Here is an 11,950-nt window from a genome sequence, read left to right on the forward strand (position 1 = left end):
AAAATATTGAGTCGGCATACTCGCAGTCTTAGAGGCAAGAAAACCGATAGCCGCGATTGCAGCCTCCGTGAAAGCCGTGAGCAGACCAACACTGGGCGGCGGCCGCCTGACGCGCGAGAACAGCCGTAGTGAAATAATGCCTCCGAAAGTATTTCAAAATGAATCAATACCGCTTAGAAATTAGAATGGGGCGCAACCTTCACATTCAAAATTCTGGAGATGTCTTCTGAACAGAATAAGAGCGCCAGCCACTAAGAAAAGAGGGATTGTATGTTTACTTGTCAAGTTCCGCCACTAAATTCCGTCACCGGTTAGCAGTATTGTCAATGCTAATCCGTTTCGCTTATAAATATACAAATCACACAAGTGAAACGTGCTCCCGCATTGCCTTCTAAACGTTCGAATTGACGTTTGCTTCTTCTTCTTCTTCAAGCGTTCAAAAGAACTGTCTCAGAAACGTTGCCATTTTCGTCCGCTCACCGGCCACCGCCTAATATCGACGAGAAGGCCGACGCCGAGCTGCGTACGGCTACTGCAACGCCGACCATCAGGGTTTTTGTTCCAAGGCTTGAGAGCTCGCGTGCTGTGTTACTTGCAGTTGTTTTACTTCTCGGTTCTGAACAAAGATGGAACATTCCGAGACGAACATGATCACTGAGAAGCCACCTCAGCTAGCAACACTTTTACAATCAACATGCGTTGCGCGTGACATTGTCATTATGATCGTTCTTTTGCCATACACTCGAGCTAAAGCGCGCTACATTTGCGTTCCTTTCAGTTGTACAACAGCTTGGAACAACTTCTCCCTGAATTACAGCTGGCTCGCAACGCGTGTTTGATAGACTGAGCGGGAAAAGGTATTATCAAGAGGAGAGCATGTGCCCTAAGCGTTTTGGGAGAAGGGTGAAAACCATTTTCTGAAATGATGCGTGGACGAGCGCTTATGTTTTGTTTTGCATTCACTAAAATGTATATGGTACATGAACGATTTTTTTGGAAGGTGGGGAAGCTTCATGTTAACGAGATGCCGCGCCATACATGGATATTGTGGACAACATAATCGTGAATGCATGAATACGTACACCAACAAATTACAGCCGTACAGAATGATAAATTGTGCGCAAAGTTCACTTTCAAGTTCACGAGAGAGAGGTGTAACTGCATCTACTTCGGCGTCACAAAACAATTGTGTTTGTACGAAACTGATGTAAACTACCAGGCCTTCATACGTGATTGCTGTGCCTATGCACATGAGGTTAAGAAGATGTGCTAGGTATAGGTCGTATATATATATATATATATATATATATATATATATATATTCATAATGGATAGCCAGAAACCAAGAATACACGTGGGCAGCATCTGAGAAGCTTTTCGCACCAGCTCCATCATGACTTCTAAAACTCTGGGCCCCTCAATCATTTTGAGAAATCAACTCCCATGGTACATATAATCGTATAATCGAGACGGCGGCCGATCCCAATATGGGTCTTGGTAAAGTCTGACAAACCTGTATCTGTCACCGATATGCAGTGACTTGTATCTGCCATCTGTAAGCAGTGAGTGACCTGTATTCGCCATCTATGGGCAGTAACTTGCATCTGCCACCTATGGGTAGTGACCTGTATCTGCCATCTATGGGCAGTAACTCGCATCTGCCACCTATGGGCAGTGACCTGTATCCGCCACCTATGGGCAGTGAGTGACCTGTATCCGCCACCTATGGGCAGTGAGTGACCTGTATCCGCCATCTATAGGCAGTGAGTGACCTGTATCCGCCACCTATGGGCAGTGAGTGACCTGTATCCGCCACCTATGGGCAGTGAGTGACCTGTATCCGCCATCTATAGGCAGTGAGCTGTATCTGCCACTCATGGGCCCAACCAATCTGGATCTGCTACCTATGGGTAGTGGCCCAGTCGTACACGCAACGTCCTCATGCCTCGATAACAGTGCAGACACCACCAAGTGACAGGAAGGCACCAGTTGCGTGTATTTAGCGTACCATGTGCGCACGCCTCCGGTGAGCGGCACAACAACGTGAAGAACACCTCATGGCACAACATCAACTCCACATTACACCGCCAGTGTCATTCAGCAGGCAGGCAACTTGAAATGTCAAACTAGCGTGCCGCCACAACCACGACCTTGCTCGAATCAGACAGGCTTGGGACCAAATGCTTCAACTACGTGCAATCATTTTCAACTGCAATTCGATGTCGTCTTTGACGCAGCTGCACTACCCTTCAGGTACATTTGCGAATCGTTACCAAATGGAGTTCAATAATAACGCGCCCGCAGCCGGGTTCAACAATAATCTGTTCTCATGCACGGTCGATGATTGACGACAGCGCAACAATACTCGCAGACGGGAGCATCCAAAAGCAGAGCGTTGGTCCAACACAGGCGGGTGACTGGTGTCGACCCATTATGGGCGACGGGGGCGGAGGTCGGTCCAACACGGGTGGGTGAAGGGTGTCGACCCATTATGGGCGACCGGGGCGGAGGTTGACCCAGCACGGGCGGGTGAAGGGTGTCGACCCATTATGGGCGACGGGGACGGAGGTTGACCCAGCACGGGCGGGTGACTGGTGTCGACTCATTATGGGCGACGGGGGTGGAGGTCGGTCCAACACGGGCGGGTGAAGGGTGTCGACTCACTGCAGGGGACGGGGGCGGAGGTTGGTCCAGTACAGGCGACCCGTCGGCCATCCACGCACCACAGCCGCCAGGACCGCTGTCTGGTCCGACGACTCTGCACTTGGCCACCCGCAAGCTTCACCGCCGGCTCGCGTGGGCCCGTGGCCGAGGCGCGGCACGTTCACTAGCAAATCAAGGGCGCGCGATGGACACTCGTATTCGCTATCGCGACCCCGCGACGTTGCGAAATGGCCACGTGGTGTCAACCACAATGATGTATGCGTCACATTCGACTCTAAAATATCAAATGCAAAGCAAAGGTACTCGCAAGACAACGTATGGGAGGGAGAAAACGTCACACAATACGATGGACGGACAAGTTTACAGTCTATTTACTCCGATTACGTCGCTGCAGGACACGTGGTCATTTCGCAATGCGACGGTTAAAACTATGAATTTGTTTACATGACACATTACAACAATTCGTAGTCACAACCATTTCAATTCACCATGTTCTAGACGCTGCCGATAACACAGCAACCTTGAAGCAATAAGGTTTTGATGCGCCTCCGAACAACTTTTCTATTCCCAAGGACAGAATCCCGCTCCAGCTGCGCGGCTGTTGATTTCCAACATACCGGCCTAACAACCGTTAACAAACTACGAAACCAGCGACGCCGGCATCGCCGCGGGGCGTCACAAATTGTAACTTCACGCGTCGCGGGGGCGCGTGCAACTGACGTGGCGCGGCCAGGCTCTGAGAGCGACAGGCGCGGGCTCCTCGTGGAGGCTACAGCCAACGCGCGCACGGGACTTATGAAGCCGGCACAGTGGGACGGTCATCAGAAAGACAATACTGCTACACTTCTCGTTAAAATACTTCCTAAAATCATCAATGTCGCGCGGCATTGTCTGCAGGCACGCCGACATTTCGCGAAGCCACGCTGCTGTCGACGGGGTGCGCCGTCTCGCGGCCGCCTTCAGAGGCTCCGTAGTTCACAGCTCCAACGCGAGAGCCAGAGCCATCTGTTGACAGCACGCGAAAGTGGGCGCAGTCGGTCAAAAACATCAGCAAGAAGAGCACGCCGGGATGCCAACTACGCTTTCGGCGGTGGCCGAAAGCTAATATGGGACCGCGCAGCGGAACCACTCCACCGTCGCGACAGGCCACTTCCCGCCATCTTCTCATGTTTCTTCATCCCCTTGTCTGACGACAGCACGCACTTGCACCAGCTCGCTGACCTCGCATATTCCTCAACTTCACTGAGGCGAAAACGGCGGCGAGTCTGCACCGGCATCCTACGCCGCCTAGTGGCGCCTGCGCCCGCGCGGGGTGCGCCTCCGACCGTTCAGTGAGCTCGAACCGCGACTGACTGCAGCCGCCTGGCGCGCGTCCCGCAAGGGCCGAAAGTGTCACCGCCACTGACGTCCACCAGCGGACGACGCCACGCCGCCGTCAGCACCAGCGATGGCTGCGCCAGCTACCCGAGCAGACTCCAGGTGGGCCCTCTTGACGTCAGCTGAGCGGCGGCTGGCACTTCAGATGACCTCCACAGTCCTGGCGGGCGACATGTCGGTAATATCCATCTCGCGCGGCATGCGCGTGCTCTCGGTGTGCACGCTGCTGGCCGCCGAGCTGCCGGCGCGCAGCACCGAGTCACGTGACCGCGCCGTGGATGCGGCCGACGCCAGCGGGTGGCCGGTGGCGCCGCCGGCGGCCAGCGGCGGAGTCACAGCCAGCGCCGGGTTGTCGTAGACGGCGCTGTACTCGCCCGGACACGTGTCCTCTGACGGGTGGCGGTTGCGGGCGCCTTTCGCCTCATCGCCCGGTTTGGCGGTGAGCGTGAATGGGGTGCACTGGCGACCCAGCGTGCACTGAGGCACCGTGCTCGCCTTAGGGGCTGATGACGTGCTGACCAGCGGGAGCCTGAAAACACAGGTCAGATCAGCGCCCACGTCAGCCGCCACGACCGGGGAATAGGCAACGCTGGGGACGACGATGTAAACGCCCTCAGGTTGGGAATTTTGCACTGCCACAGCGTCACTACAGCTGGGGTGACGTAGCATCATCCCATAACAGCGCCATCTCTGCCGCGTAACCCTGTTCCTGCGCACGAGAGCAATACTGACGCAGGCGGTCAGCTTCTGACGTTTCTAAACATCTGGTCAGGATAGATGGAAGTAAGTTGGTTGCGTGCTGTCTCTTTTCTGCTTCAACAAAACAGATTACATGTTTACGCAGACTAAATATGACCACTAAAAAAGGTAGGAATTTCTGGCCGCTTGACTAGACATCGCCGGAGGAAACAGTTGCGGCGAAGAGCCCCGCAATCCATGCCACAATCAGAACTTAAAAGGAAAGTGGCACCACTGGAGGCTACCACAAATATATCCCAGCGATCAATGCGCTGAGCTCGGCATCCCTGCCCCTACATGACGTCACAATGTGTGCCTGCTTCATACCCGTCATTCGACCAACAATGTATTTTGACTATATCTCAAGCATAAAATGCTGGCTGTAAACAATGTAGTCTAAATCCAAGCATGACAGTGCCCCTAGGACTGCTGGTGCGCAGCCAACACCTCGGAAAGGCTAGGTGAATTTGCCGCGGCGAGGATGTGAGCCCACCGTGACGGCAAACATGTGACGGTGTGACGGTGCTTCAGCGCGCGCCGAGGCCTGAAGCAGCAGGCTTTCGCAGGATGGGATGTTTTGAAAAGTGTATTATTATCGGAATAAGGTGTCATCTCTCATAATATTCATGGTTACTCGACCCACACTACATCAACTACCCTACGAATAAATGAATAGGTATTATTTCCCATCGATATATTATTAAAGTAAAAACGATTTCTACTCGAACTTAACCACCGATTCTGCTGAACAAATTCCGTGGGAGCGAGCAGATTAGAGCAAAGCACATTTTGTTGGCAGAAGCGCTTTCCGATATCGGTTAGCAAGGATGCCGCCAAGCCCTCTCCCCCCCCCCCCCTAAGCCCGAAGTTTTCGTGTTTCACCACGGATGGTTTCCGGCAGAAAGTTAAAAATCGGCGTGATGCCTAGTCAACGACCTCTGGCCCCTCGCTTAAGAATATCCTGGCTGCGTCTCTGGCGGTGGTAAATGAGGCCGATAAAAGGATGCCACGAAGACAGCCTTCCTAAATGGAAAAACTGAGCTGATGAGGAAGCATTTGGAAACCTGGAATTAGAGTCCGAATCGATCATTCCCGTGCAGTTACGGATACGCGTCAGCATTCAATGCAGCCTGGCAGCTGGCAATCTCACTTCAATTAAGAAAAATTACCAATGCGACTAATTCATAAATCGCTTGCATTTCTTACCGAAGACCCGTTTGCCAGCTTAGCGCCGATCTTCTTCAGCTCAATGCTCTGGCCGCTTTCGATGTCGGCGGTTTTTCTGCGTCGGCAATACGCTCTGTAGCTGGAGCACGCATAGAAGGCGAAGCCGATAAAGCAGACAACGAAGAGGAAGAACATGACACCGACCATGATGGTCAGCCGGTGCAGGTCTCCCTCCAGACGGAACACCGCTGAAAACAGCGTAACAAACACGTTGTGAAATTGGTGGCAGCTAGTTTTTGCAGGGCTTTGCTTGGCAGTTCAAAACACGGGCTCGAACACTGAGCACGAGCTTTTATTGACCACACGGCGCGGTCATTATGGGATTGGCGAACACGCCCACAAGCGGGCGGCGTGTTGCAACTGAAACATCGCACTCATGATGGAATGCAATGATTTGGCGGGGTTCACGGTAACAATTGCACACAAGCAGGGAAACCAATTCTAAACACGTCTGTAACGAGCTACGAAACGCTCCTGCGAAATATGGCGGCCAGCGACGAAACTCCTTTTCGACCTGGGCCTGGGTGCTTCAGCCTTCACAAATCAGTGCGGGTTTTAATTCAGCCGTCTTCTGTCACGGTACGCACCCTACCACAGTACAGCGGACCCCTGGTAATACAAAACGCCCTGAGCAGCGCGTGCTGTTCTGTATCGTACCCTGTCAACTCCGAGGAGCAGCATGCCATGTTTGCAAGGTGCGCTTTTCGCTGTTGCAGATACATAAAGGACAAACTTGTGCTGACACGTTTTTCCAAAATGCATAACGTTGACAGGCCACAAAAGTGCTACGAGACACCATATCCTAGAGCTCAGACCGAGCAGATTATCACGTAGTTAAAGATAAGCCAGTGGTGCCTATTACTACAACGTGCTCAAGTGCTCAGATCGTCTTGGGATCCACACACGATCTTGAACAGAGTAAAGACGTACCTGCAGTAATATTTTGTGCGTTGTACCTGGACTGGTACAGTTCGTCGTGAAGATAATCTGAAATAAAGCCATGCTCGGTTTGTTTGGGTATGAAGGACAGCACAGAACAGGCGTACAAGTCGAACCTTATAAACATTTTCGGAGGCTTCAAGTGGATGGTCCCATAACGATCGAGGTTGAAGTGAAGCACAGGCTACCGACTTATTTCCACACTGCTGCTGTTACTCTGCTTGTTTGTTGGAAAGAATCGGGAGGCCTTCCTCTATTACGACATGTGCAGTGGATCACACAAAAGTGCCCGATCAGCGACACGGCACTGGAAGACCAAGAATCTGCACGGTCAAGGTCAAGGGCAAGGGCAATGCGTCGATAACGCTGTTTTTCTGAACTGAAATGGGAACACCTTATCCTCCTCATGTTGAAAGAGCATGGCAAAGTCCAGCTAGCGTATGCCACGTTCTTATGAACATAATTTTCTATACCAGCGTGATGTGTCACTAGGGGCGACGACTCAGGTACAAGACTGTGACGTTACAGCAATCGGTCAAGGCTTGTCATCGAAGGTCAAGCGCAATTCAATCGTGTTTCAGTGATGTAACCACTCCGACGCAACGGTCCCTTCGCATTGCGCGCGCGAGTGCTCGCCTGTATCACGGTCCGACAGAAAACAACAGCTATGGACACACGGCGCGGCTGCAGTGTCACCTGTCCCAGCGGCGCCCAGTTCGGCCGCGGCCCGCGCGCCTGGCGCCCGCCTCCAACGGCTGACGTCACAGCAGGCGGCGAGCGGAACGTGCCCGCAGGCATGGGAGCAGCCGGCCGGTCGCCGCGCCGGGCCGAACCGGCAGCTGTGAGTCACCCGCCGCAGGGCCGACGTCCAGTGGCCGGCCGGCCAGTCTGTCGGCCCAGTTTCCAACTGGCTCGCTTTCGGGCAATGGAAGCCGCGACAGACGAACCGGGCAGCGCAGCCCGCAGTGGTGAGCTGACTTTCGGGAGGGGGGGGGGGGGGCACATTGGGACACAAGGCTACGAGGTACTTCCATGCGCGCTTGGTGTTTTGGTCGTACATCTGGTAGTGAAGTGGCATCGGTCGTCACGTCTGAACAATCATCGTGAGCTCAAGGCTCGTGACCATCTGGCGAAGCGTCGAGGCCGCGATGTAGGCCAAAGCTTTTCGAACCGAACGCCAGTGTAATCGTGGCTTGTCGAGGACCACAACGGGGCACCCCGACCGCCGTCCGCGGATTTTTGCCAGTGCGACAAGCCTTCTCCATAACCGGTCCGCTGAGACCAGTGAGTCATGGTGCAGTACTCCGGCGGCCAGTAGCGCCCTCATCTGAGCACTTGTCGGTGGGCAGCGCTCGGAGAGCTCTGAGACGGCTACTCAATGTTGGCGACAGGGGGCCCTGAACGAACGAACCGGACCAGCGATTCCGCTCATCGGTGACTCAAGCAATCGCATCGGATTGTGGTATCCGGGAGGACGAAGGATGTGTTGAGGCCTCTCTTTTCCAGGGAATGACGGGCAGTTAGACTGAGCACTCCTCCCACGAGTGACAATTTGTCCATGGTCTCAGCGCGAGGCGATTAGTTATGTCGAATTGGCTGGCTTTCCAACTCGGCGCTTCCATACGGTTCCACCTTTGTCGCCATTCGGCCATTGGTTGGCCCCTTCCGGAGCAGGCGGCGGCCCGCGCTCAGCTGGGACCGCTGGCCTCTGGGCGTCAGCGGAGCGTCGTCAGACGGCGGCCGGGGGTCTGTGCGACCGCCGCTCGCCGGCGGGGTCCGGTCGAACCTTATCCGCCGCGCCATGTTATCACCGCGTTATCACCAACATGTCGCATCCAGGCGCACAACCAGGACTTCTATGTGGAGGGTGGTGGGCTCCCGATACTGTCATTGCGCCATACGAAGATGTAGCCACAGCAGTAAAGTGTATCCAAAAACACAGTTAAACCCAGTCAAAACACAACGCGAAAGAAACATAAGCATTGGTAATTTTAAGGCTGAAAATATTTTGGAGACGCAAATAAATGTCTTGTGCCATGTCCGCATCGTGTGTTTGTTATCACATTTTTACAAATGAATTGCATATTACATCATCTACCGACGTTGCTGAGGATGACAGCTTTCGCACAATTTTGGCAGTTCTTTGCATTTGGTATTCAGAGCGTAAAAACGCGTTTCCTTACTCTTTCAATGCTGTGCATATATCCCAATCCAAAATCGAAAAGACAAATTTAAGGTTCCCGAATAAGGAGGACCTCGGGACCCCCTTGATTGCACTCCTCGTCGCGTTGTGCCTTTAGACAAGCCTGATAGGCCCAAGTCGTACGGTCTCTTCACTGCACATGTGCTTATTGTACAAGAGTTAAGAGCCGTGACTAGCAGTCCCATGCATGGGGGCATGGGGGTGTTCCAATGACCTGGCAGGAGCCGCCGATGCGATAAATCCCACGCGAACTGTGCAAGGTCCCAATGTGCAAATGGATTCCTTCGCCAGCTGCTGTCGGACATAAATATGCTGGCCTTTACTTCTCGGAAGTGGTTTAGGGGGCTGTTCGCAGCCCTATGCAAATTTGATAAGGGCCATGCATCTTGAACAAACAAAATCCCGCCGGTTGTGGTATCGCACGTAACACGGCGATTCTGAACCGAGCAGCCGGCGCCGTCGGTTTCATACTCGTTCCCAGCAGCAGCGCGCGTCTGTTAGGCGGCTCCGAGCAGCGGCTCCGACTTTGCGACGGATCGTCAGCGTTGGCTCGACTTTGCGACAGTTAGCGTTGGTCGGCCGTGATGGCTGCGGCGCTCAAATACAATGCCAGGCCGCGGCTACCGTCGCTCCAAACATCGCACGCATGGAACAAGTCCACGTGGTGACGCCACATCACCTACCCAGGCTGACCGTTGGCGGCGGAATAAGCGGAGCGGCCGCCGTTTCCTTTCCGTACAACATCTTCCCCGTCCGTGCGGCCGGTTTTCCTGCGTCGGCGGGGCCCGCCCACTGCAGCCCGGCACCACTCGGTCCACCGTCGCCTTACTGCGCACCACTGCAGACACTCGGCAGCGGCGAGCGTGCACTGACAGGCCACTGACAGGTCCCGTCATGCAGTCGGGGGCGCGGGGGAGGGGAGGGGAGGAGGGGAGCCCGGACGGCCCGGCCGACCCAGCGTCGACCGTCCGCGATTACGTCCGACACAAAGGCCGACACACGTAGCCCGCGTAACCGACGCAGCGGGTCCAGCGGATGAGCGGCGGCACACTGCAGAATAGCGTGCATACGTCGGCCCTGGCGAGCCTTTGCGGTGACTCAGCCGCCGGGCGTCTACATGACGAGTCAGAGTCGCCCCAGGCCGGAGGTCTGCAGAGCCCGACAGCGGGATCCGCAGATTCGCGGTCACTTGTCCTGAATGGCGATTTGAGCTAAGGTTCAAAAAGGTTGGATGCCCGTTAATCTGAGATTATACGACTTTTAATCGCCCCGCACGATTGGGATGCGGTCATGGACAGCCAGACCAGTTTGGTGGCGAGCAGGGGAGTAGTTTCCTCTTCAGTTGAGCTCCCTCGATTTGGGCCTCATTGTTGCACCCAACCTAAAGAAGCAAGTGGACCAAGCCTGTGGAGAAACCATGGTGTATTTTCGGCGTCAGTTTCGTCATTTTCCGTTGCTCATACCCCCCCCCCCCAAACTCATGCTGCGGAACTACGCCCCCGGTGGGGAGCACACCTCATGGAACGGTACGTCCCCGCGGGCCGAGTGTGGGCTAGAGGGAAGAAGAAGGCGTGCTACGGACAGCCGCCTAAGTATCGCCATCAAAACTCGTGTTTTATCAGTACAGCAGACCGTGCCGCCAACTTAAGCTAACTGTGCCCCAACGGGGTGGAGGTGGGGACCCTGAAATCAACACTTAGCTATGTGAAGCAAGTGTATTCGCTTTAAATTCAACAATCGATACACCCGCCCTCACGTGACGGACATGTAGCACCCAAACTGCACTTTAGTGGTCCTGGACCTCACCCTTGACCTTTCACCTCAGTGTGGTCCTGGACCCTACCCTCGCCCTTCCACCTCAGTGGCGAGGGGTGTGCACATTAGAGCTGAGCGTTCGGATCGGTTTCGGTACTCGAATATCTGCACCGAGATGTTTGAATGTTTATAATTTGTAGAGTTGCACTTAACTTTTCCAGTGAATTTAGTGAGGCCGCAAAACATCGACACTGACCTGAATGACGCTACAGATAGAGAGCATATTTGAATGACGTTACAGATGGCGTATTTGAATGACGTTACAGATAGAGAGCATATTTGAATGACGTTACAGCTAGCGTATTTGAATGACGCTACAGATAGAGCATTTTCGGTTAAGGGAAGCGGTAACTGTTGAAGGCGACGAACGACAATGCCCATTTTGCGCGTGTGCGGATCACGCTACTTTACTAGGAGCTTAAACGGGAAATAGCAGCTTAAATTTCAAATTTTAATAACGGACCTGCGCAATGTCATAATCCACTCAGCACCACGGCGAGCATATGCGTGACTGAAGACCTTTCAATTTTCGTTGCAAAATATCACATTTGTTGGAGAACATTTAAGAGCAAATCTTCCAGTTACGTTTATAGTTACACTATGTCGCCCGAAGCTACAATAGCGCAGATGTCATCAGGAAGGCCGGTTGTTTTATCGCGAAGCTGCCTCGCAAAAACAGCCCAGCTGCATCGTCCTCATTATAGCATGTCGAATGTCAGTAACCTGTGCATAATAGCTGTTGGCTAAGGCCACCGAACTCAACGGCTTCGACTGACTGATCAAAGGCCGCTATAACACATCTGGAGTGATGACATGCTTCTGCATATCCTCACCTATTCTCGAACGTATCTTTTGCATCTCCGCGCATCATTTCTGTCGTCCATAGTTGTACAAAGACACAACATAAATGAAAGCACTGTCTGTTAAGCTCAAAAATACTCTTCAGCACAATGTTTTGGGTCCCAGGTTGAGTTTCTCGTTTGCAGC

At 53.5% G+C, this 11,950-nt stretch overlaps 1 protein-coding gene across 1 annotated transcript; it reads right to left on the minus strand.

Moving 5' to 3' along the window:
- Positions 1 to 1,972: 1,972 nt before the first annotated feature.
- LOC119096445 (uncharacterized) lies at positions 1,973 to 9,984 on the minus strand. Its single transcript, XM_037219353.1, has 4 exons — positions 9,832 to 9,984; positions 6,937 to 6,993; positions 5,986 to 6,194; positions 1,973 to 4,570 (listed from the first exon to the last, which is right to left on the minus strand). The coding sequence occupies exons 1-4, from the start codon at positions 9,890 to 9,892 to the stop codon at positions 4,538 to 4,540; spliced, it is 360 nt and encodes a 119-aa protein (XP_037075248.1). The 5' UTR covers positions 9,893 to 9,984; the 3' UTR covers positions 1,973 to 4,537.
- Positions 9,985 to 11,950: the final 1,966 nt, after the last annotated feature.

This window comes from Pollicipes pollicipes, unplaced genomic scaffold, assembly GCF_011947565.3.
Source record: "Pollicipes pollicipes isolate AB1234 unplaced genomic scaffold, Ppol_2.1 Scaffold_4295;HRSCAF=5057_pilon_pilon_pilon, whole genome shotgun sequence".
Taxonomy (NCBI): Eukaryota; Metazoa; Arthropoda; class Thecostraca; order Pollicipedomorpha; family Pollicipedidae; genus Pollicipes; species Pollicipes pollicipes.